Raw genomic sequence first — 25,391 nt, forward strand, 5'->3', positions numbered from 1 at the left:
ATAGATAACTGAATAAATAAAATCATGATTTTTAAGTTTTCTTAGAGCTTTTGCAAAAACAAAACTTTCAAAGTCGCTAATTTTTGTAATATTATGTACACCCCCATCTCTAAAAAATGCAAACAATTTTACAAAGTCAAAAAGAATACGTAATAGAAAATGTTTTTCTTGTTGACTTATGAAATCGAAAATATAAATAATAAGAATATTAATGGGGATAAATCGGAACTTGTCCTTTTATTAACAAAGAATTGAAGGTGAGAGTTTACGGAAAATACAATCAAAGATCTAAGCATAGTTAATACGATAATAATTGCTCTTTTCTCTCTGATTGCCAAGATTTCGGAACCAGAGCTCTGACAATTACATCTTGTATTTATAGTGGGCCATCAACCTAGGGCTCCTTCTGTGACTGCCGCAAATGAAGATTTAACCCCTGCGGCCAGATGGGCCAGATCCATGACTTCAGACCCTTATCTTCTTAAGAGTCTTCTGTTTGGGCCTCCTAAAAAGTTGGGGGCGAAGTCCATATCCAACAATGGTCCCCCCTAGTCCGATGAGCAATGGCTTGCTTGAGTTCGTCGGGTGCAACTCCACGTCTCTAGGTCCGTCTTGCAGAGTGAACAGAAGTTTTTTAAGAGCTTGAAGATCTTCCAGAAGGTTCCTGGATGAATAGTGCGTTGCGCACTTTTTTCGAGGAATCCGGGGAGTTCCAGGATGAATAGTGTGTTGCGCATGTTTTTCAAGACATCCGGAATGAATAATGCGTTGCGAACGTTTTTCGAGACATCCGGAGAGTTCTGGGATGAATAGTGCATTGCACATTTTTTTCTAGGTGTGGTGGATTTTGAGCGGGAGTTTCGAGGGTTCTTTGTGTAGCCGTGTTTGTCGATCGGATCTCGTGGCTCCATCGTCACGTGTGATGATGATTGAAGGTACGAAGGTCTCGTCGTGATGATGGTCGTTGCGCAATGGCTTGTTGATTTGGAGACTTGTGAAACATTCAAGGCTCTGGCGCGTTGGATCGGTGACGCGTAATGTCTGAAGGTGTGCTAGTCTCGGTGCCTCGTCTCGTTCGTTTGTTCTCATCGGAGCCTTGGATTTGTTGAGCCTGTAATGAGTATTGGTGTGGAGCGGCTTGGTACAAGGCGCGAAGCTTGATACGGGGAATTAAGCGACTTGATACGAGGCGTGAAGTGACTTGATACGAGGCGTGGAGTGACTTGATACGAGGCGTGAAGTGACTTGATACGAGGCGTAGAGCTGCTTAATATGAGGCGTAAAGTGACTTGATATGAGGCGTAGAGCTGTTAGTCAAGGAGAGTTCCATGTGAAGGTGGATGGGGTTGTGGTGCCGCCGCTTCGTGAAGATGATCTCGAGCCTTTCCTGGAGTATGCTACCAGAGGTGCCAACGAGACTGCTCAAGAGTGACGCGTCTTTGTATTATCGTTTATTGCTTTTGTTCTTTTTTTTTTTTTTGGATTTTTTTCTTTTTGTTATTGCGAACTTGGTTGCTTTATGAACTTGGTAATTCATATTTTTATTGGTAACTCTCGCGCAAAGTTTGATTATTGCCGATTTTGGTTTCGATGTTATTCACATTATATGAATGTGAAGTTATCTTCAAAATAGAGAAGCGACGTTTTTGTTGTGTACAGGGCATATTTTGCAGTGCAGGACGTCTCATGGCTTATCCTCGAAATGTTGTTCCCCGAAACGTCTTGACTAGACAAGACAGGCTTGTCGTACGGTATTATGTGCGGTACGCATGACCGGCTTACCCTGTGGGTGATGCAGGAATTGCGAGAGTGTGCGAGTCGAGGTCTCGGCATACTCACTCTGATTCCTGCTAGTTCATTGTGAGTCTGGGCTTGGCTTAAAATATCCTACCGAAGTAAGGACGTGGATTATTTCACAACTACACCCATGCAGAGCGCGTTTTAGGATTGTGCGCCTGGCCAGGGCGTCAGCATAGGAGTCGATATATTGCTCATGAGTGTTTCTTTGTGAAACTTCTTTAAAAAAAAAAAAAAATTATAGTGTAGCTCCGGAGCTTAGGCGCGTACTTGCATGACGAATCGTACCAGTCAAGATGTGCGATTTTGAAGGGCGAAAAACGGAAGGCGCGCTGGATTCGGGTAGCGCCACGAAGAGTCTTGGCTTGATGACTCGAGGTGCAGCTTGGAAGAGGTCATATGTGTCTTTTAGAAGTGGTCGATCCGCGATGTGGAGTGGAGGTACACGGGAGCTCGTGACGCGTAAGGGTCTTGCAAGTGCTTGACATGGTGAGGGCGCATACGACACTGGCGTGATGGCGAGATAGCTTGTCTTTGTTGGATGTTCGGAGGCGTGCTTGATGTGGTCGTGTTTCGTAAGTCATGGAGATGGCGGGCCCAAAGGGGTGTTCGTGAAATACCTCCGAGGGTGGTAGGAGAATCGCGCAGATGATGGCGTGGAGTCATGGAACGACGACGGGCAATGTACAATGGCGTACTTAAGAATTTTCATCCTCATTGTTGTGGGCTCGAGAGCGCGAGATCAAGGGTGGCGAGCTCGAGAGTGCGAGATCGAGGGTTGCGAGCTCGAGCGAGAATTGTGAGATCGAGAGTGCGAGATCGAGGGTTGCGAGCTCGAGCGAGAGTTGTGAGATCGAGAGTACGAAATCGAGGGTTGTGAGCTCGAGCGAGAGTTGCGAGATCGAGAGTGGCGAGCTTGAGCGAGAATTGCGAGATTGAGAGTGCGAGATCGAGCGAGAGTTTGTCAAAAGAAAGGATTTTGTTGGCCCCATGGTGGGCGCCAAATTGTTGATGTATGAAATCAACAATATAAATAATAAGAATATTAATGGGGATAAATCGGAGTTGGTCCTTTTATTAACGAAGAATTGAAGGTGAGAGTTTACGGAAAATACAATCAAAGATCTAAGCGCAGTTAATACGATAATAATTGCTCTTTTCTCTTTGATTGCCAAGATTTCGGATCCAGAGCTCTGACAATGACATCTGGTATTTATAGTGGGCCATCAACCTAGGATTCTTTCTGTAACTTCTGCAAATGACGATTTTATCCCTGCGGCCAGATGGGCCAGATCCATGACTTCAGACCCTTATCTTCTTAAGAGTTTTCTGTTTGGGCCTCCTAAAAAGTTGGGGACGAAGTCCATATCTAAAATTACTTACTATCAAATTTATAAAATATTAATAAATAATATTAAAAGTCTAATATGTGATTGTGAAAACATTTACAAGAAACGTATAAGGTTTCCAGGTAATATATTTGATTTTGTGTGATAAAAGGTAACATCAATATATATATGTTAATATGGACGTAACTCATCTATAACTCATATTAAGATAAAATACCCTTGCCTTTTTTAATTTTACCCCGTTAGTTTTTTTCTCAAAGTCTTTATGGATACAAAATGAAGAGGGAAGAACGGTTGTTGAGTCAGGATGGCACATAATTAGTTATCGTTATTAAGAAATTGGCTCATTTCAATTGGCATAGCTCGAGAGAATTATTTATTAGAGAGCTGCATAATGTAGTAGAAAAGTCAGTTACTGATAATAGATTCATAATCTTCGGAACTGAAAGCCACACACTATTGATTGCAACTAATGTTCATGCCTTGTCTCAAACTAATTCATCATCTTTATCTCCTACTTTCCTACAAGACTTGTGACTTCTTTTCAATACTACAATGTATGAAGAAGATGATACTTCCTCTGTCTTACAAAGATTGATGTTTATAATTTTTTACACATTTTAACAAAACAATAATTACTGAATTTAAATATATTTTTTTCTTTGACTAAAGATATATTATTTAATTTTAAACCAATAACAATTCAAAATTTTAAATATTTTCAATGATTACTTCTTGAAGTTTACAAAATATCAATTTTTGTGAAACAAAAAAATATCCTAAAACATCAATCTTTGTGGGACAGAGGAAGTATATTCTTTGTCTGATTCTTTGTTCTCTATGGCTGACCTGATTTGACTTATAAAGACACCAAGCTTGATGGTGTATATAAGCATTGGATCAATACTTTTTTGCTTTTGAATCAATAATTGTACATCTTATACAAGCAGTCAAGCACACACTTCAAATGTGTCATGATTTTAAAGAATAGGAAAATATTTTGTTTATTGATGAGTTTATTATTTTCCAATTAATGATTTAATTAAATTACCTTAAAAAGAAACTGTTCCCATTCCTGCTCCATCAGCTCCTCCTGCAACATCACTTCATCATTCCTTTGCTCATTTCAAACACTCAATAAAAAAAACAAAAAAATGAGATAAAAAACCAAAACTTTTATCTTTTATCTTCTTCGCCCTATCTAAAAAACCCTACTTTCTCAATTTCTGTACTGCTTGCTTCTTCCTTCTTTTCGAGAAACCCAATATCTCTCTAATCTTGTACGGCAGCTACACTGACTCGACTTCCGACGATTCTTGATCTTTTCCGGCGCCGTTAAGCGACTCCGTTTCCGACATTGTGACATCTTCTGACAAGGTATGGCTCTGTTCTGTTTTTTTTTTTTTTTTTTTTTTAACTTAGTATTTACTTCGAGTTTGGTTCGCGTAGGTTCTTTTGTGTGATTAGGTCTCGGAGAATCGAGTCAGTGAGTCTTATGTTGTATGAGTTTGTCCTTGTGTTTGTGTAGACTTTGGAGTAGCATTTCGAAAAAAACAGAGGTTAAGACGAGTTTGAATGATTGTTATTGAGTTGATTCTGTGATGAGGTCTTAGTCGCTACAGAACCATTTTAGGCACTTACCTTGTAGACCCCTAGCTAGAAATTGTTTAACAAAAAGGCATAAATTTTTGAGTTGTTTTCCTGTTGGATTTGGCGTAGATGCGTATGTGAGTTTGAAAAAGGTTTTGTTTTGTAGATGTCTTCTCAACATAACGACAATGACATGCTTGATGAGGTTCAAGAACCGTCCTCTGACGTGGGAAAGAGATCAACTTATTCTGCTCTTGCTCGAAGATCTAGCAGGGAAAAAACCCAACTTTTAAAACCATGTCTTACCACCTCCGTTGAAGGGTCTGAGGCTATGGGTCCTAGTCAAAGTGGTTCAGCTCCTTGTTCTCAGTCAAAGGCTCTGTCTATGGGTGTTTCTTTCTATGGTTGGAGATTTGCGAACGAAGATTTCAAGCTTTGGGTTAAGAAGATGTCGGATGTGCACGAACACACTTGGAGAAAAGCTTGGATCTTTGAAGCAATCATGGCATCCACAGTCAGAATCCCTAAAGACGTAGATCTTGTTCTGGCTATCGCTGAGAAATGGTGTCCTGAAACCAAAACCTTCCTTTTCCCTTGGGGTGAAGCAAGCATAACACTAGAAGACGTTATGGTGCTTCTAGGTTTCTCTGTTTTGGGTTTGCCTGTTTTTGCTACTCTGGATAGCTCGGGAGAGATGGTTATGGAAAAGCTAAACAGCGAATGGTTGGCGATTAAACGCAAAGGTCATGTCAGTATTGTAACACAAGTGACATGGACGGAGAGATTCATGAATAGAGACGATGAGTATGAACATGTAGCATTTCTTGTCTTGTGGCTTAGTTATTTCGTTCTGCCATCACGCTACCCTCATGTCTGTCAAGAGGTTTTTCCAATTGCTATTCATCTTTCAAGGGGTACTAGGATTGCTCTTGCTACTGCTGTTCTTGCACACTTGTATGCAGACCTAAGTCTCTTGAAAAACTACATAACAGATTTCAAGGAGTCGACTACTACCCTCAAGATTGGTCTGACTGCCTTGTTTAAATTGGTCCAAGTTTGGACATGGGAGAGATTCAGGGAACTACAGCCAAAACCTAATCAAATGCAAAAGGGTGAGCCAAGATTGGCCCGTTGACATAAGCTGAAACAGGTTACAAGCAATGCAAGGGAGATTCACAACAACTCGAAGATGGTCAGTTTTGAGTTGCGTCCATACACACAAGCTGTGGAATGCTGGGAGTTTCCTCAGTTTTACCCTGAAGAAGCGATGATAGTTCCTGTTGGTCCCAGTCTTGATGATGAATATTTGTCTTTTGCTCGTTGCATCAAGGTGTCTGAGCTTGTTGGCATTGACTGTGTGGAGCATTACTTTCCTAACCGGGTGGCTTTACAGTTCGGGATGCTTCAGGATGTTCCTTCTCATATTAACCGGAGCAACCTCTCGAAGGAGGCAGCTTGGAATGATTATGATAAGCCTATTGATGATTTGACATTGTACATTCCTTCCCGTTCTGCAATACCTCGTGTTACTCAAATGTTCTGTGAGTGGCGAAGGGCGTTGTTTCTAGAATTCAAATGTTCTTCAGACGCGACGAAGCTTGTTGAAACAGCTCTAAAATTGCAAGCACGAAACGTCAAAGGTGATGATACTAGTCTTGTTCCTTCTGGCTCTAAGATAAGCAGAACAAGACCTGTTGGTGGAATCAAGATAGCTACGGTATCAACAAAGACGAGACGCCAGTACATGAAGCAAGCTCGTGACAAGAAACACAAGTATATGAAGCTAGCTCGTGACAAGAGACGGAAGAACATGAAGCGAGTTCCTAAGAACGATGAAAATGATATAGGTTTTTGCCAGACACAGGTTCGATTAGACAATGATAGCCTCACCTTTGCTTCTGAACCGCTTGGTAAAAAGAGTAGACTTGAGGCGGATAACAATGATTCGGAGACTTGTCAAAAGTTTGCTTCGATAAGATATGATGGAGATGAAACCTTACCACCACCAGAAATAGAACAAAGGAACGAAGAGACTGTAAACAAAGCAGCGATGGTTCCAAGCCCATTTAATGAAATCAACTCTTCAGATTCGCCTCTTGGTGCTAATCGAGAAGTAGTAGTTAATATCCTTGTGTCACCACCAGAGACAAGGCAAACCTGTGACGATGAGCTTGATGTACATGGTAGCTTTGCAGAGAAGATGACTATGATTGATGATTGCAGCAAGGAACCGGACCGGTTACTCCAAGAAGATGGTATCATAGCAGGAAAAAAGGCGAGCTCAGATGAGAGGTTGTGCAGTAGTGAAGCTGACAAGGTAGATGATGATGTTGATGATGACAGTTTGATCCAGAAAAAGCTTGCATTAGAGGAGCTAGCATTAAATGCAGACAACAATGATCCAAGCCCTCATCAAAATTTTGCCTCTGGATGCACTAATGGAGATGAAACAAGCAAAGCATATAAGAATAAGGTCCTGATCCCATCTGAGGAGTCAAACACTCACATAGCGGTACGGGAAGGAAGCCAGGGACAAGACTGTTTGTTTGACGTTGATAGTGCTTTCATTAGAAAGAGTGTTCAAGAGCTGAAGGCGCTGACATTGTCAATAGAGGAGCGTATTATTAAGGCACAACAAGATGTGGCATGGTTAAAAGAAAGGAGAGCCGAAAAACAGAGAAATATCGCAGAAGATAGTTTGATCTAGGCGTGTTGGAGGTTGTTTTGGGGCAGTCAAATGCAAGTAGAATATCAAATGATCATTTCTCACATGTGTTAGAATTTTTTTGCTTTAGTATCTTTTGAAGACTTGTGTTGCTTTCAAGTGTTCCAGTTGTATCTTTTGAACTCAGTTTGTATGTTTAATTCAGTTTAGAAAGCCATTGAAAGCCTGAACCTTTTCGATGCAAAAATGCAAAACACAGAAATCTATGTGGAACAACCACATCCTGACAAGTGGAGCATTAATTCCACGGAAGGATCATCAACAACGATGTGCGTATCATATCACACGTCGTGGCATTTTACAGAGGTCACACTAGAGAGGTTTGTGGTCTCAAGTGGTCAGGATCTGGTGAGAGACTAGCTAGTACTGGTGGCGACGACATTGTGGTACTCTATGACCTTTATGTTCAAATTTATGGTTATTAACCAATTGGTTTAATGGATATGCGGTGTGGTGTTGGTTGGCTCAGAAGTTTTTACTGATACCACAACCAAAAAACATGATACAATAGAGGCTCCAAAATTTGTAATGATATTGATAAATAAATTAATACACCAATATTGTATGTAATCAGGGCTGTTCTAACAAAAATGGTGGTCCAAACCGGAAATTTTTTCTTGAGCATTTTATAATTTACGGTATTGAAAATCACATATTTTTTAACTAAAAATCCTACCAAAAAAAACAAACAATAAAGTAGCAAATACTTTAAAGAAAACAAAAAAGCTACTTAATTTTCTTTAATATAACTCTTTAAAATAAATATAAACTACTCATTGTATTTATTTTTTATTTTTTTATTGAGTTTCAGAATTCTAACCAATTTAAAAAAAAAAAGAGAAAAAGAAAATAACGGTCTGCAGCCGCGTGTGAAGAGAGAACGTCATTCCAAAATTCATATAAGCTCTCTTTCTTCTCTTCTGTCTCAAAAAAAGAACAGAAGAAAGCAATATCACGATGATTAAATGGAGAGACCGATTTCAGAGACCAGTTCAAATCTAGAAGTCAAAATTGAAACCAAAATTTTTGATAAATTTGGTCGATTAATGCCCTTAAACCAACCGATTAATTTCTTCAAGCAGATAGAGTTAAAGATGAAATCTAACCAAATAATCAACAAATTTTCAATTCTTACTTTTAATCTCATTAAAATCACCTAGATATCCTGAAATTAAATTAATTCACCTAAATTTCACCAACTATTATAAACCTACATACAATCTTCTTAAATTCCTAATCCAATACACAACTTTATATTGAAGTATCTCCAAAAAAACACATATATAGGTGTGAATTTTTTAATCATTGTTTCTGAGTAAAAGTGGATGTAAAAATCTACTCAAATCCTTTCACAACTTTCTCAAAAAGAAAATATATTTTGAATCACAATAGATTTGTTTTAGTTTTATAAATTGTTGATTCATTAACATGAGATTTTAAGTGACTTCAATCAGTTTTATATAATTTTGCGTTCAATAACATAAGATTTGGTAAGACATTTGAAAATTATTAGTTGAATAACATGGGGTTTTAAAACAGCCACCAAATCTTTTAAAATTATATATCAAATACACCAGTAAAACATTATTTGTATAATGGGCCAATAAAGAGTGAAAAAATGTCAAAAAATCACCAACTTTCAAATTTAGAACGTTTTAATCACCAATTTCCAAAATGCCATTTCGAACCCACCACCTCAACAATATAACAACTAAACACTACCAACTAGCCAAAATATTTTATTGTTAATTCATCAACAAAGACAATTATATATGTTAAATACTCGTATAAATATTGATGAAAATGGTGAGATCTTGGATATATATGTCTTAATTGTTTTATTTAGATAATTGTGCAATTAGATTACATGGCAAATTTTGATTGGTAATTAAGAGTGAGTGAATAAGAGCTAGGGAATATTTTTTAATATGCTATTAATTCTATTGATCAAATAATATAAGCATGCATGTAACTGACTTTTAAATGCAATGGAAAGTGGAAATTACCAAACAATATTCCATCTTTTAATCTACAAATCTCTTACCAGAATGTATTTGCAATTATCCTCCCCAAAAAGAAGAGAATCAAATTACTCCATTTTTTTATTTGTTCAAATATCAAAAAAAGAAATAAATGAGTTAACATTTTGTATATTACTAGCTGGAATATTAATATAGTTAGGGTAGTTTTTGACGTAAGAAAAGGAAAACAAATACCTAGTAGTAACACACATTTCATTGTTTCTTTTGGGAAAATGGACACATCTTTCATTGCTTATGAATGGGGTAACTGTGGGTTAATCAACTGTAAAAGTAAGATCGTCAAGACATATTCTTTTAGTCAGGGTTTATTAAGGTTTAGGAGTCAAAAGACAATTCGAGTGTAATTGAGTAACATCGTTTTAAGAATCGGTGAATCACACATGCACACTAAAGTCCCTACTAATTTATTTGGCTTTGGGGGAGACATGTCGTGATGAATATATTTTATAGCAATAGTTTTGTTGGACCAAAAGGTTATATATGTTGTTAAATACGAATCATAACTTAGCTGTAACCACTTTTAATAACAATCGAAATCATACGTTAATGAGTTTTTTTTTCTTTTTCTTTTTTAATTTGGTTAAAAGAAGAAGGTTGTGTGTGTGTGTGTTTTCTTTTGTTTCTCGGCTCTATTGACCGTTAGAAGCGAGAACCTCGAAGATATTCACGTGGTATCTTGTTTAAGTTTAGTTTAATCACATGTTTCAAAGTGATTAAACTATCAATCACATTGGCCAATTATAATTTATTAACCTACCTTCTTGTTTTATAACCTATATAACTTCGATTTTATCACCGGATTAATTGAACTTTAACATTGTTGTGTATTTTATCAATGTATAAACTTACCCTAAATAACCGATATCTTAACATTGTATTAATTGAAGAACTTGTATATTACTAAATTGATTAATACTCCCAAGTCACTTACCATATACATATTTTATCCTTCATTACTTGACACGAAGGATTATAAGATGATATGATTGGACTCATTAAACAACGTTTGTCTACGTATCTTTAATGATCAAGAAAGTTTGTTTGATGATAGTGATGAGATTTAGTTCACGAGATAGAAGAAAACTCAATAAAGAAAACAATAATGAGTTAAATGATGGGAGAATTACTAGTTTAACCCAAATTGAGCAGTTAATTGCTAGATTAGCTCCTAAAATTTGAGGGTCAGTTGGGTTAGTTTCATACCAAAAATACCCTTTTTTGCTTTGTTAGGAAAAAAACAAAAGTCAATATTACCCTTTGTAAAAAATTCCTGCAATTTCGTTTTTTTTTTTTTTTTATATAAAAGTCTGCCATACATGTAATGGCAGACTAATTTGCAAGTGGCAGATTTATTGTTGATGGCAGTTTTTTTTTGGCAGACTTATTTTAGATGGCAGATTAATTTGCAGAATTTGACAGCAGATTTGTTTTATATGGCAGATTTATTTGAAGTGTGTAACGACAGATTTTTCATGGACAGCAGATTTTCTTAACACGACAGACTTATATATAAAGTTATGACAGATTTTCATTGTTTTAGTCAAATTTCTAGGAATTTTGTGGCAGATTTTTTATGATTGTTGCAACAGTTTTATTTTTTCACTTAAAAAATCTGTCACATTACGACAGATTTATATACGTAAAAATAATTGCTAGTTTGACATCTAGTGATGACAGATTTTTTTTTAGTTATGACTGACTTTTGGATTGAAGGGAAAATCTGTTGTTTGATAACAGATTTTCGAAAGTCTTTTAAAAATTGCTATATTGACCCACATGCACAATATATGTTGTGGCAGATTTTCTTATGTTATGACAGTTTTTTTTTTCTTACTAAAAAATCTGCTGCTTAATAACAGATTTATTATATATGAATACAATGATAACAGTTTTGTTTTTTGTTGATATAGTGACAGCAGATTTGTTATCTGTAATGACAAATCTATTATTTCGCATTTGATAACAGATTTTTTATAACAGATTTTTTACAGAGTAATGACAGATTTATTAGTGCCTTTGGTGACAGATTTTTTTTTAAGTTAAGCGACAGACTTTTGTAGCAGTTGCCATATATGGCGAGAATCTAGGGTTTACCCTTTTTTGGTCTTTTGTATCGTGCCTCCCCTCCCCTATATCGACTGAAATTTTTTTCTTTTTTTGGTTCATCTTATTTTTCCATAAATTCCTTCTTCCTCCTTTCCAATGTGGATTTAATCATGCTTTCTTCCTTTTGGGGTTCATAATCGACTTGTCTATTATTTTCCTTTTAAGGTGGTTTTTTTTTTTCATTTCCTCCTTCACGTTTTAGAGTAATTCACATTCAACCAAGAGAATATGAAGCAGGTGATTCTCGTTTGTGGTAATTGGATCTTTGACAACAATAAATGGTTGTTTGTTGTTGATAATGAAAGGGGTTCACGAATTCTACAATGTAACGATCAAAGCAGATTTGATGATTGCATTGGAATGGTTTATGAGGATTACAGGCTGGATAACAAGGTATTTGATGTTGTCTTGAGTTACAAGATCTCGAAGAGGTTATTGCAGGACTTACCCGGTGATACACCACCAGTTATTATTGATAATTCTCGTCAGTTGCACACTTTTCTGGGACAATTGGAAAGGGATACAGGTCGACTTTGTGTTGAAGTGAAGAAGAAAATACAGACTGATTTGAATCACATAGGTAAGAAACGAGGAAGAGATGAAAATGATCAGGTTGGAGAAGAGTATCTTGATATGGCCAGCGACACAAATGAAGAAGAGATGGATGAAGATGATAGTAGATTTGATTATTGTGATGATTCTGACGGAACAGATTCTGATGATGAGAATTTTACCCTGTATGGAATTCCACCAGAAGAAGAGGATCATAAATTGCCAATGAAGAAAAGGAGTTCATCTTTTTATATTGAAGAAAATAAGGAACCAGTTGATGTCTCAAAGGTAGACTTGTCTTCTGTGAATTTGGCTGTTGGGCAAATGTATGATACAAAGGAGCACCTAAAAACACGTTTGAAGATACTAACCTTGGTTCAAAGGTTTGATTATTATGTTTACAAATCGAGACCAACCTTATTGATTGTAAAGTGTTGGGTTAAAGGATGCAAGTGGAGGGTAACAGCTGCAACATTAAGACACTTTCCAAAGTTTGAGGTGCGTGTGTTTATTTCAGCACATACATGTTCAGTAACAGAGCGCTCTATGCGTGCCCGACAAGCAGATCATCATATTCTAGGAGAGTTGTACAAAGATTTTGTTGGTGGAGTTGGTCCCAAGGTACTGCCAATGCATGTTGCTGAAGCGTTGAATAAACGTTTTCATATCAAGGTATAATTTTTCTATTTATTTAGCATTATTTCGATTATTTTGTTTACCAGTAGTATTTTTCTGTTTTTTTCACAACAATGAAGAAAAAATATTTGTTGATGATAGATGGATTATTGGAAAGCATATCGAACGTTAAGGCATGCTCGCAAGTTGGTCAGGGGTAGTCCAGAGAGTGGTTATGAGCAGCTTCCTACATATTTGTATATGATAAAAAGGGCAAATCCTGGAACTTTTACACAGCTTGATGTTGATGAAGCTCAAAGATTTAAGTACTGTTTTCTAGCATTTGGTGCAAGCATACAGGGATTTCCGTTTTTGAGGAAAGTGGTTGTTGTGGATGGTACTTTTTTACAGGGAAAATACTTAGGGACACTACTGACAGCAACAGCTCAAGATGGCAATTTTCAGATTTTTCCTATTGCTTTCGCCGTGGTTGATACAGAGAATGATGAATCATGGGAATGGTTTTTCAAGCAACTCAGCTGTGTGATACCAGATGATGAAAGCCTTTCCATTATTTCTGATAGGCATCAATCAATTGGGAAAGCTATTAAAAAGGTCTATCCAAAGTCTAGTAGGGGAATATGTACATACCATATGTACAAGAATATTTTGGTCCGGTTTAAAGGTCGAGCAGAATTCGCTTTGGTTAAAAAGGCGGCGAATGCTTTTAGACTTATCGACTTTCAAACCACATTTGATCAGATAGAAGCCATGAATCCAGCACTACATGAGTACCTCGTGAGGGCTGATGTGCGTATGTGGACTCGTGTACATTTCCCAGGTGATAGGTACAACTTGCTTACAAGCAACATTGCAGAATCAATGAATAAGGTCATGTCACATGCTAGGAGCTTTCCTATTGTACAACTGTTGGAAGAAATAAGGTCTGTGATGACTAGGTGGTTTTCTGATAGAAGGACTGATGCATTGAAGATGACAACAGACTTGACTCGTGGTGTAGAGAAAATTCTCCAGGTCTGTTCGTTTCTATCCTTTCTTAGCAAGTGTGTATGTTATACAACTAAGTTTCTAATATAATGTCACAATTATTTTATAGGGTCGTGTGGACTATGCTAAGTTACTTACTGTCCAAGATATCGATGCACACCAAGTACAAGTAACAAGTGGAACATCTCTGCATGTTGTCAATTTGAAAGATAAAAAGTGTACGTGTTGCAGGTTTGACTTGGAGAAACTCCCTTGTGCACATGCAATTGCGGCCGGTGAATTCAGAAACATTTCTCGCATTTCAATGAGTCATCCTTATTATCGCAAACACTACGTTTACGCTTCCTACGAGAATGCCATCATGCCAAGGGCGCTTGATAAATCTGTTCCTGGACATGTGATAACGAAGGTATGTAGACCCCCGATTCCAAAACAACAACCAGGTAGACCAAAGAATTCAAGAATCAAATCGGCATTGGAAATTGCAATGGAAAAGAAGAAGCCAAGAAAACAATACACATGTGGTAATTGCAACCAAGTAGGACATAATCGCAAGACATGTACTCTATAATTTCCTAGTTTTTGTTGAAAGTTCTTTTATATTCTCGCAAGACATGTACTCATTGACATATAACTCGTTTTATTTGAAAGTTCTTTTATATTCTCTCATTCTTTTGTTATTAACAATTTAAAATTTAAAATGAGTAGCATACTCGTGGAAAAAATAAGAGCTTCACAATAAGAAGTAGAAAGCTTAAAAATTCACTACATGTCGTAAATAAGAGCTTCACAATAAGAAGTAGAAAGCTTAAAAATTCACTACATGTCGTTCAAATTTAAAATTTAAAATGAGTAGAAAGCTTCACGTTAAGCTAAAAATTCACTACATGTGGTTAAGCTAAAAATTACATGTCATTCACATTCAAATTCATATGCAAAAGAACCAGTTGTCAATGAAACAAAATAGTCTACAAGGACTCATCAAAATAGTCTACAATAAGAAGAAATAGTCTACAATGATAATGTTATAACAAAACATAAGGCAATAACACAAAATAGTCTACAAGGACTCATCAACTAGGGAAGGGATGATAATAGCTTTAGCTTGAGGATATGAATCAGTCATATTAGGTGGTATGGCTAATTCTCTGACTTCGTCATATAATTCCGCTGCAAGCTTAATCCGAAGACCCAACATGTTCTCATCGCAAAGCCCATCAAATGATTTCCCAAGAGCTAAACATTCAATGTACTTAAGAGCATACACACCACAATCACCTGGATTTTCATTCCGAGGAACATTTTTCTTCACCCTTCTCAATTCCAACATTGCTCTACTCTTCTTACGGATCGTCTCAGGAATCATGTCACTTAACATCGCTGGAATCATTCGCCTTAAAGGCAAACACTCAATGGCCATTTTATCGTCACTCACCAAGGTTGGTATGCTATCATAGATGTGAATCTTCTTACCCCGCAAGTCAATATCCAAAGCCATCCAATGGTTCTGATTGACAAAAAGACAAGCGTATAAGTTATCCACATCAATCCACCACTTCTTGTTCGTAGCTGACTCCTCAGGATATTCACCAAAAACGTGTTTCACATAGGAATCCCGAAACACAAAATTCTTAGGCCCCATATCAAACTGCATGTAGTCATTCTTCAATGTAGTGATCAGATCTTGGTCTAAGAAAGCTATGCGTTGTTTAGGATACGGACAAGGCTCACGCATATATCTTCGCCGGAACATAGCCATTGCACAACCCATGTGCTACATTCAAAAAAATAAAAACTAGAATAAGCGAAAATATAGTATAGAATAAACCTTATACTAAATTATCAAAAATAAACTTACATGGTCTGTCAACCATCCATAGTCAAAGCTTGGCCAATTTTCCCTTGGAGTCATAATTTTCCAATAGAATCTCACAGCTGCGTTGCTGGTGCTAAGTGGCTCTTCCCTGTGAATATAAGAAAGAGTTAGTACATATATAGATAATGATAGTAACTTTTATAAACGATTCAGAGTTGTTGATGTATACCTATCAAGGCTGAGAAAATCCAAAAGTGTCTGATGTTTCTCATCATCTACAGGCTTAAGATGGTCGCCTAACACATTATCACCCTCTGTAATGATCCGCTTGACTGTCGAGTTACCAAGGTAAGGATACTTCTGTGATTCTGCCAACTGGGGCACGCGTCTAGTAGTCTTCGAAGGTCCAGGTCCATCCAACCTCGTCAAAGCCTCTCCAAGGCGGTTTATTGTCATCTCAAGTTTTTTATGTACCAACTGATCCTCCTTGTTGGACCATGTATCTTCAGAACTTGAAGCTATTTTGAATTTAGCTTTCTGAACTTGGGTAGTTATATCCTCAACATCGTCAGAAGCTTTAGCAGTTATCTTCTTTTTCTTGGAAGTTTCCTTCTTCTCAACCTTCACAGATTCCTTCTTTTCAAAGAGAGGAAGTTTCTCTGATATCTCATCTTCTTCTTTCTTCTTATTCTTGACAGTGTAAACCTTCCTCACCACCCTTTGAACTGGAAATTCATCTTGTGATGTCTGCTTCATCTCAACAATCCATGACTGCAACCAAAAAAAACATGAAAGAACCGTATAAGTTTAAAACAAAAAAAAAAGAACATGAAAGTAAAACAGATACGCTTTAACAAACACAACTTGAGAAGTAAAAAAATAAACAGAACATAAGAAGTTTAAAAAAAACAGAACATGTGAAGTATAAAAATAAACAGAACATAAGAAGTTTTACAAAAACATAACATGTGAAGTTTTAAAAGAAAAAAACATGAGAAGGTTTAAAATAACAGAACATGAGAAGTTCTAACAAAACAGAAAATGAGAAGTTTGATATAAATATGAGAACCGTATAAGTTTAAAACAAAAAAAAAAGAACATGAGAAGTAAAATATGATACGCTTTTAAAAAACAGAACATGAGAAGTAAAAAAATAAACAGAACATGTGAAGTTTTAAGAAAACAGAACATGTGAAGTTTAAAAAAAACATAACATGAGAAGCTTTTAAAAAACAGAACATGAGAAGCTTTAAAAAACAGAACATGAGAAGCTTTAAAAAAAACAGAACATGAGAAGCTTTAAAAAAAACAGAACATGAGAAGCTTTAAAAATTCAGAACATGAGAAGCTTTTAAAAAACAGAACATGAGAAGCTTTAAAAAAAACAGAACATGAGAAGCTTTAAAAATTCAGAACATGAGAAGCTTTTTAAAAACAGAACATGAGAAGCTTTAAAAATTCAGAACATGAGAAGTAAAGGAAAATGTAACTTACAGGTGCTTTACTTGTTCCCTCATCATCGTTAATGGTGTGCGAAGTGGCATCATTCCGTACATCAGCTTCTTTTGGCTCTTTTCTTTCTTTCTCCAATGCTTTAATCCTCTCACCCATCTCCTCTTTGAACACCGTCATTTGTTTTTCAACGCATGTTTCAAATTTACTCTCCAAGACATCTATTCGACTGTTGAGTGTTTTGCCCAAGTCAGAAATAGTCTCATTCATTTTCTCAATCGCCCTCCAAATATCCAAAGAAATTGACGTGTCATCCTTACCATCCTACAATAACATGTTCATTATTATCATAATAGAGAAGACAAAAAATGTTAATCAATTACGGTAAAGAAAATGAAACCTTACCTCCATGTTGGTTACATTTTCTCCTTGTTCACATTTAGGATCACTATCTGTCCATCTTTTTTTCTTAGGATTGCACCCTCTGTTGTCATTCACCTTATCAGCTTCAGCTCTTCTTTTCTTCTTTTTTGAACTTATACCAACTGTCTTGCCACAACTCCAAGCATCTAGAGACAAACGGTTATGAATGAGATCTTTAATTAGCTCGTCTAGGTGTGGATCCGTATGCTCCTCTGAGTCAGACCATAGAGGATACATGTCTTCCTCTGAAACATGAATCATATGCCTAACACGAACCTACAAGCAATGAATAAAGTAAGTTTCAATTCACACAAATTATTAGTACATGTCAAAAAATAATTTTTTAAAAAAAAATAACAAACTACTAACCTGTCCGTGCAAATGCTTCTCTTTTTTGAAGAAGTCTGTGAAGTTGATACGTTTTCGTGATGATCGCCAATCAAGAAGTGGAACACCACTCGCTTCTGTCCTTCTAAACCCATAACTTTCTCCAATTCCAGGAACACTCTCATACAGCCAAATCAACATAGCATGAACGCAGCCGTGTATGGTGTATGAATCTCCGTCATAGTCAACTATCTTAACAGAATTCACTAAACTACTAAAAGCCACCCGACCCCATGGATGTTTTTCAAAAGCAACAGGATCTAAAACTCTCTTAGCAGTCACCAATGGGATTCTAGATGTATGATGAATTCCATGTACGCATACTGACAACAGACATAACCTACCAACCATCATCCTCTTATCAAAATCCCATGTTTTGTTAGAATCAATCACGTTTACCAACTCAGTCCACATAGGACCATCAAGGGTTGTTGGAATTTTCATTTCTTTCCAGAAATCATGGTGATCAACATCAAAGTTCTCTAAAGGGTCAAATGCATCACAATTTAACCTTGTTATCTCTGCAAACTCATTTAAAGAAAATCTAATTGGCCTATCATCGATCAAAGACCAAACCTCATGGATGTTGTTGATTCTCAGCTGATGTGTGAGTAGAAAGTGAACTCTCTGCGCAGCCCAAGTGTATTCCAATTCAGCAAACTTTATAAATACTCCAAGAGATGATTCCTTGAGTTTCTCCCAGACATCCACCCCTAATCCTTCTCTCAAAAATCCAATTTTGGACACAAAACAATTGTGGTTCATGCTCCTATGTTGGAGAGGCGATTTTCCATCTTCATAGAGTAGAGAAGGATATTTGATGCTCTTGCTTGAAGATGCCATTCCTAAAGATACAGAAAAAAAAAGAATCAAATGATAAGAAAATTCGATAAGAGTCCAAAGAGAATTCGATAAGCAGTAAATCAAAAATAAACAAATCAACACAAACATATATATAAATTCGACACAAAATTCTATACTATAAATAGACCCAAAATCATATCATAAAGACTAACCGGATTTAAGAAGCTATTGAGGATCCAAAGTTGATAACACACAAAGCTGAACGAATATAAACATAATCAACCGAACATAACAAATCCAAAAGATAAAAAGCTATTAAAAATAACACATAGCGGGCAAGAACATAATCAACCAGAGAAGGATGAGATTGCTGTTAAAAAGCTATTTCAAACAAAAAATAGAAACTTATAGAAACAAACAAAAAAAATCCTTTTCAGATATCACAGCCAAGCCATAAAACTGTGAATCACTTCACACAACATGAGCAACAACATCAAACGAGAATATAGCATAAGAGAATGAAATCTAAATACTCAACACTTAATGAAACACTCCTTAGATGATACTAAGATGAAAAAGAAAAAAAATAACACACAGCGGGCAAGAACATTTACAGGTTCTATATCAATTGTAACCAATACATGATGCAATTATTAGAACAAATTCTGATGCAGAGCAGAGGGTCAGAGAGACAAGCAATTCGATGTAACCAAACCTAACTGAGACAAGCTTTTTATCTTTTGGATTTAAGAAGCTATTGGAGACAAAATCATATCATAAAGACCCAAAACAAGAAGCCTAATCCTTTCTACCAATGCTTTCGAGGATCCACCAAACAATTAAAAAGCAAGACCCAAAACAAAAACAGGATTAATCGACAATTGCAATTAACAATTCTGTTCATACATAATAACCCATTAAAAAACTCACCACCGGAACAGAACAGAACAAAGAAAATCAGCCACCACCGAATGACACAGATTTTGTTTCGGCTTCTTCTCAAACAATCCTCTTTGTCACTGGCGTCGGTAACTGGCTGAAGAAGTGAAAATCAGTGTTTAGAGTTATTAATCGGGTTTTTTTTGGGATTGTAAAATCTCATTGTCGTCGGCGGAAGAAGCAAGGTTTGAAATTAAAAAGCAAGACCCAAAACAAAAACAGGAATAATCGACAATTGCAATTAACAATTCTGTTCATACATAATAACCCATTAAAAAACTCACCACCGGAACAGAACAGAACAAAGAAAATCAGCCACCACCGAATGACACAGATTTTGTTTCGGCTTCTTCTCAAACAATCCTCTTTGTCACTGGCATCGGTAACTGGCTGGAGAAGTGAAAATCGGTGTTTAGAGTTATTAATCGGGTTTTTTTTGGGATTGTAAAATCTCTTTGTCGTCGACGGAAGAAGCAAGGTTTGAGTTTTTTTGAGAAAAGGGAAAACGAATGTCGGACAAAAAAAGGTTTGAGATTTCATTTTTTTTTAATTACTCACTCATTTTTTATTTCACTTATTTCCTATTTTACTTTCTTTGGGCTTTTGGTAATTTGAACACAAATTTGTGTCATTCTAGTTTTTCCCTAAGGAAGGGTGTCAATCTAGCAATATTTTTCAAATTTTGTGTCAATCTGGTCTATTTTCACTTAAATGATACTATAATTAGGTCATACTCATAGAGTTAGTATAAAGTATAAACATTGACACATTCTAGTAGCGTAACGGCATTGTATCAAAAGTTTTAACTCTTCATCTAATTTTAGGGGAAAGAATTAATTATTTTTGAAGGTTGCGGCAAATTAATGCTAAATGTCAATTGTCAAATGAATTGAATTATTTCTTCATTTCTTTTTTTTTTGGTATCAATTGATAGAAATTTAATGGTATTATTTTTGGTATCGATTGTCAAATGAATTGAAATTTTGTTAAGAAAAAAAAAACAAGAAAAGAAAATAAGAGGTTTGGAACAGAAATGTCATGAATCTAAAGGCATTATCAAGGTTTCCAAAGACTTGAGCAAAAAATTCTTCTTTACTCTAACTAACGTAGATATATAGTATAAATTTAATGTCCAGTTCAACCAAATTGAAGTTGTGGAACTTGTCACGAAGATATGCCCTGTAAAAGGCTGACTGATTTCTTAGGAGTTACAAAATTTTGTAAAAAAAAAAATAAAATAAAATCAAAGACGATGCAAAATAGTCTACACCATCCTTAACGGCGCCACTTGCAAATCCCTCCTCACCCCACACGAAGTCAAATTCTCTCTCACAATTAGTCTCTTTCGAATACACACACTGACGTTTACTATGATGGGCACATCCTTTGATCCTTCTACCACATTTTTTCAGAATTAAATGATGAACACGAACACATTATCTACGGTTTCTTTTTTCCTATTCTCGTAAGTCGTAACCTCGATTTGAGGCCTCTTCACACCTAAACTAATCAAATCATCGCAAAAACTTAAAAGTTGATAACGAAGTAACGAAACGAACGCATTGACACAAAATGACAATGACAACAGCTTACTTAGCCGCGTTTTATATATCTGTAAAATAGCACTAGAGAGGGTAAAATAGTCATTTACCAACAAAACAATCCTCTCTCTCTCTCTCTCGCTTCTTCACACTCACTTGGGTCCTTTAAAAGTATCGTCAAAACAAACTCTCTCTCTCTCTCTCCGACTTCTTCTCATTCTCTCCGGCTTCTCTGTTTTTTTTTAGGGTTTTTCAGTTTCATTCAGTTACGAAGACGAAGAAGAAGAAAGAGTAAAGGTTGCATTTTTATTTTCATTTTGTAAGTAAAAAATGGAGAAGAAGCAAGGGTTTTTCTCAACACTGAGAGACGAAGTGGTAAGAGGCTTATCACCTTCTCGTTCCAGACCACCACGTTCTCGTTCCGCGAGCCCATCACGCTCAAATAACAACCCAACACATATGAAAGCTCTTCTCTGGGGTAGAAAGAAACTACTCGCTAGCTCCGGCGGCTGCAGCGGCGGCGGCGGAGGAGGTCTTTACTTGCCTCAACCGGAGCCGTTGATTGGGAGATCTGGTAGTTTAAGACCTGTCATGGAAGGTCCTGATCCGGATGATAACGGTGAAATGCCTCCTCCTGGTGGTGGGGATTCGAAAAGACTCGGGTCGGGTCTTACTCATTGGGTCAAAGGTCAGTGGTCACGTGCTCCCTCCGTGACTCCCAACACTCCGGCTTCTCGGAGGTCTGATCTGAGGGTTCTCCTCGGCGTTATGGGAGCTCCTCTCGCTCCCATTAGCGTCTCTTCCTCAACTCATCTCCTTCACCTCACCATCACAGATTCTCCCATTGTTAGTCTCTCATTCATAAAGTTTAAGTTTTTAATCCCCTGAATTCATAATAAATCTTTAGGCTCCAGATCTTGTTTGAGAATATGGGCATTTTTGTGATGCTTGTTTTATTGAAATTTTCTTAAATGTTTAGTTGATTTTTTGGATTGGTTGGTGGAGTATTGTCATTATCTGGTGGGGGTTTGATTCATATAATACTCAGATTTTGAGTTGTATATGAATTTGATTTACTATAATAATATAAAAATTCAGTTTTTTGTTTGTATTATTGTGTGATATTTGTGTTTCTGTGGGTGTGTTGTTTGTAGGAAACATCATCCGCGCAGTACATTTTGCAACAGTACACGGCGGCTTGTTGTGGTGGTCAGAAGTTAACAAACTCCATTAAAAACGCTTATGCTATGGGTAAGCTCAAGATGATCACTTCAGAGCTTGAAACTCCTACTGGAACTGTTAGAAACCGGAACTCCACCAAGTCTGAAACTGGAGGGTTCGTTCTCTGGCAGATGAATCCTGATATGTGGTATGTTGAGCTCTCTGTTGGTGGTAGTAAGGTTCGTGCTGGCTGCAATGGGAAGCTCGTTTGGCGACATACCCCTTGGCTTGGTTCTCACACTGCTAAAGGACCCGTCAGGCCTCTTCGCCGTGCTCTTCAGGTTTAATCCCCTAACCGCATGTGTTTTGAAGTCAATCCATTGGTTATCTTATTATGTTTAATGATCAATCAGGGACTTGATCCGAGAACTACTGCTACTATGTTTGCTGAATCCAAGTGTGTTGGAGAGAGGAAGGTGAATGGTGAAGATTGTTTCATTCTGAAGCTATGCACTGACCCTGAAACGTTAAAGGCGAGGAGTGAAGGACCAGCAGAGATCGTAAGACACATCCTCTTTGGTTACTTCAGCCAAAGAACAGGGCTTTTAGCTCAAATCGAGGATTCTCAGTTGACTCGAATCCAATCTAACGATGGTGATGCTGTTTACTGGGAGACTACAATCAGTTCGTCTCTAGACGATTACAAACAAGTCGAAGGGATCATGATTGCTCACTCTGGACGCTCTGTTGTTACCCTATTCAGATTTGGGGAAGTGGCGATGAGCCACACTAGGACAAAGATGGAGGAAAGATGGACTATTGAAGAAGTTGCTTTCGATGTTCCTGGTCTGTCTCCAGATTGCTTTATCCCACCTGCTGATCTTAGGTCTGGTTCGTTAACTGAAGCATGCGAGTACTCGGGTCAAGAGGAGAAAGGGAAAAGCTCGATCGCGTTGGCTGCAACAACAGCTCATAGAGCTAAAGTAGCAGCCTTGGAGAAAGGAAGGTTCCACGAGAATCCGGTTTGGCATATCGACGTCTGAGTTTTGTAGGGAAGATGCAATCTGTGCATAGTAATGCTTATAACAAGCCTTAATCCTTGAAATCAAAACTAACTAACCACTTTTGTTTAATAGCTTACATATTAGGAGTTTGATTACACAACTGGTTTATTTCAGTTTTCGTTTGTCTGTTTTTTTTCTTCTTTGTCACCTTCAATTTTTTTTGAGTAAGGTGATGGGATTGATTTGCAAAAACGGTGGCAACAAGAGAAGGAGAATTGTTGTTGCTTAAGTGATGAATTTGTCTCATTTTTTTTTTTTTGGTTGATAAATTTTCAATTAATGGAAAAGTAAGTTTCTCCATCTTCTATCAAATGTCCTGGTTTTAAACCAGACTAAACAGTTCCAAGTTGTTTGAATTTGAATCATATTAGATTTAAAGTTGTTAAAGACATGATGATATTGATGTGATATAAAAAAAAAGTTGAAACATTCTTAATGTATGTATAGTTAATTTTAGTGGCCAGAGAGTGAGGTGAGTTAGGTACCCAATAAAGAAAGTGATAGTTAGGAACACATAAATGGGATTTTATGGAAGGAATTGAAGATGATGATTATGAATTTATGAAGAAATGGGTCCATATTTGTATGCTTTTGTAGCAAAAAATAGCTTTTTGAACAACTAGTCTTCTCTTTTTTGCCTTAACTTTCTTTTAAAGTTCTTTTTTTTGAACATACAACTTTCTTGTTAAAGTTGTTATATATTGATTGCATCTTTTATTATTCGACTTCAATATGCTTAACATACATGGATGTATGAAAATGACATAGTTTTGGAAGACGAAACAACGCTGTAACCGCATAGCCTGATTGAGACGATGAAAGTTTCTGAAAATGAAAACGTTAAAGTTGTTGAGCGTTACTCAGAAGGATAACCAAATTGTTGGATCAAGATTTGGTAAAAAAAAAAAAAACGTCGCTTTGATAACCAACAAGACATTAAAAGAGAGATCTCAGAGAAGAAAACTAAAAAGATTCACACCATACAAAATCAACGCTCAATGGCACACAAAAACCGTTACAAACAAAAACACGTGACAGAACAACAACCAAAAACATTCAAATGGGCGACAAAACTCCAAGACCGATTTAAGGTTGTCTAGAGCTAAAACAAGGACGTGGCTATAGTTGGGTAAATGTTCTATTTACAAGTCTTATTATTCCTGAGCTATGGCTCTACGGCAATAAGGACAATCTCCACAAGCTCTTAGCCAAGGGTTTAAGCAAGAAGAGTGGATATAAACGTGTCGTCTTTAGTGAAACTCTCTAAACATATGCTATAATCTCTCTGATAGAGATTGAGTTACAGTTCTCAATCACCTATCACACCGTAACAGAGCACGCAAGCTCCCTTCTCACGCAGGAGAAGCTTCAACAACACACAACCTTCAACATGACTCACCAATGAATGCCACAACCCCTATTTATACTAAAGGTCCTAACATAGTTTGTTATGGAAACGTAACTAACTTCTTCTTCACTCCAGCTTCATTCTCACGTGTATTCTCGTTTGCACGTGTTCTCTTTTACCTCTCTTATACTCTTATGAGCTTATCAATACTCCCCCCTTTGAAATGCCGCTTGCCCTCAAGCGTTAGAAAAACAAAACCGCTGGAGTATATGGACATGTCTTCCTCCCAAGGGCCTGGAGTGACAATGAGCAGGGTAATTTGCAGCCCTTAGGAGTCTTCCTCTGTATCCGCTGAAAAGGCACAATGGCTGCTGTTTCTTTCTGTTTCCATCGGTGCCAAACAACACAGAGTGAGTTTCCAATGTCACATGCTGAGATGATCAGAAATCGCGCAAGGTCTCCATGAAAAGTGACGCCGCCTGAGAACGTATTGTACCCTCCTGATGCAAAATCCTTTGGAAAATCCATTTCAAGGCTGGAGAGAGTAGCTGGTTTATGCAAAATTTGAATTCTTTGTAATGGAGTCCTAGCTTGCAGCACACACTCGTTCCTCCAGTTAACTGATTCTAAGACCTCATCTCCAAGATCAGAGTGCAACACTAGTCTATCTTC

General features: G+C 37.0%; 5 protein-coding genes across 6 annotated transcripts; 4 read left to right on the plus strand and 1 right to left on the minus strand.

Moving 5' to 3' along the window:
• The first annotated feature begins 4,902 nt into the window (after positions 1 to 4,902).
• On the plus strand, positions 4,903 to 7,631 carry LOC104742521 (serine/threonine-protein phosphatase 7 long form homolog). The gene has a single exon (XM_019235766.2). The coding sequence runs from the start codon at positions 4,903 to 4,905 to the stop codon at positions 5,869 to 5,871; it is 969 nt and encodes a 322-aa protein (XP_019091311.1). The 3' UTR covers positions 5,872 to 7,631.
• LOC147928765 (uncharacterized) lies at positions 5,926 to 7,631 on the plus strand. Its single transcript, XM_087483157.1, has one exon. It carries the CDS (start codon positions 5,926 to 5,928, stop codon positions 7,441 to 7,443), a length of 1,518 nt encoding a protein of 505 aa, XP_087339283.1. The 3' UTR covers positions 7,444 to 7,631.
• A 3,208-nt stretch (positions 7,632 to 10,839) lies between these two features.
• LOC147928766 (uncharacterized) lies at positions 10,840 to 14,453 on the plus strand. The gene is made up of 3 exons (XM_087483398.1): positions 10,840 to 12,833; positions 13,188 to 13,811; positions 13,894 to 14,453. The coding sequence occupies exons 1-3, from the start codon at positions 11,838 to 11,840 to the stop codon at positions 14,353 to 14,355; spliced, it is 2,082 nt and encodes a 693-aa protein (XP_087339524.1). The 5' UTR covers positions 10,840 to 11,837; the 3' UTR covers positions 14,356 to 14,453.
• A 224-nt stretch (positions 14,454 to 14,677) lies between these two features.
• Positions 14,678 to 20,161, minus strand: LOC147928767 (uncharacterized). 2 transcript variants are annotated; one of them, XM_087483437.1, is made up of 8 exons: positions 19,890 to 20,161; positions 19,597 to 19,702; positions 17,845 to 18,707; positions 17,458 to 17,751; positions 17,095 to 17,376; positions 15,830 to 16,371; positions 15,643 to 15,748; positions 14,678 to 15,558 (listed from the first exon to the last, which is right to left on the minus strand). In XM_087483437.1, exons 3-8 carry the CDS (start codon positions 18,703 to 18,705, stop codon positions 14,845 to 14,847), a joined length of 2,799 nt encoding a protein of 932 aa, XP_087339563.1. In that variant the 5' UTR covers positions 18,706 to 18,707; positions 19,597 to 19,702; positions 19,890 to 20,161; the 3' UTR covers positions 14,678 to 14,844. The 2 variants fall into 2 exon arrangements, with proteins under 2 accessions (XP_087339563.1, XP_087339565.1); XM_087483439.1 differs by lacking the exon at positions 19,890 to 20,161 and having other exon boundaries at positions 19,597 to 19,819.
• Positions 20,162 to 21,166: 1,005 nt separating this feature from the next.
• Positions 21,167 to 23,671, plus strand: LOC104742522 (uncharacterized). Its single transcript, XM_087482917.1, has 3 exons — positions 21,167 to 21,992; positions 22,301 to 22,648; positions 22,721 to 23,671. Exons 1-3 carry the CDS (start codon positions 21,477 to 21,479, stop codon positions 23,348 to 23,350), a joined length of 1,494 nt encoding a protein of 497 aa, XP_087339043.1. The 5' UTR covers positions 21,167 to 21,476; the 3' UTR covers positions 23,351 to 23,671.
• Positions 23,672 to 25,391: the final 1,720 nt, after the last annotated feature.

The sequence above is a fragment of the Camelina sativa genome, chromosome 14 (assembly GCF_030686135.1).
Source record: "Camelina sativa cultivar CO46 ecotype springtype chromosome 14, ASM3068613v1".
Lineage (NCBI taxonomy): Eukaryota > Viridiplantae > Streptophyta > Magnoliopsida > Brassicales > Brassicaceae > Camelina > Camelina sativa.

What these genes read in the sequence shown, in the direction of transcription:
- LOC104742521 (XM_019235766.2), top strand. Translation starts at nt 4,903, where the DNA reads ATGTCTTCTCAACATAACGACAATGACATGCTTGATGAGGTTCAAGAA.
- LOC147928765 (XM_087483157.1), top strand. Translation starts at nt 5,926, where the DNA reads ATGGTCAGTTTTGAGTTGCGTCCATACACACAAGCTGTGGAATGCTGG.
- LOC147928766 (XM_087483398.1), top strand. Translation starts at nt 11,838, where the DNA reads ATGAAGCAGGTGATTCTCGTTTGTGGTAATTGGATCTTTGACAACAAT. An exon ending in ATAAACGTTTTCATATCAAG is followed by an intron (nt 12,834 to 13,187) that starts GTATAATTTTTC and finishes ACTTTTTTACAG; the next exon opens with GGAAAATACTTAGGGACACT. An exon ending in GTGTAGAGAAAATTCTCCAG is followed by an intron (nt 13,812 to 13,893) that starts GTCTGTTCGTTT and finishes ATTATTTTATAG; the next exon opens with GGTCGTGTGGACTATGCTAA.
- LOC147928767 (XM_087483437.1), bottom strand. Translation starts at nt 18,705, where the DNA reads ATGGCATCTTCAAGCAAGAGCATCAAATATCCTTCTCTACTCTATGAA. An exon ending in AAAATGTAACCAACATGGAG is followed by an intron (nt 17,377 to 17,457) that starts GTAAGGTTTCAT and finishes ATGTTATTGTAG; the next exon opens with GATGGTAAGGATGACACGTC. An exon ending in GATTTTCTCAGCCTTGATAG is followed by an intron (nt 15,749 to 15,829) that starts GTATACATCAAC and finishes TTATATTCACAG; the next exon opens with GGAAGAGCCACTTAGCACCA.
- LOC104742522 (XM_087482917.1), top strand. Translation starts at nt 21,477, where the DNA reads ATGGAGAAGAAGCAAGGGTTTTTCTCAACACTGAGAGACGAAGTGGTA. An exon ending in CCATCACAGATTCTCCCATT is followed by an intron (nt 21,993 to 22,300) that starts GTTAGTCTCTCA and finishes TGTTGTTTGTAG; the next exon opens with GAAACATCATCCGCGCAGTA. An exon ending in CTCTTCGCCGTGCTCTTCAG is followed by an intron (nt 22,649 to 22,720) that starts GTTTAATCCCCT and finishes ATGATCAATCAG; the next exon opens with GGACTTGATCCGAGAACTAC.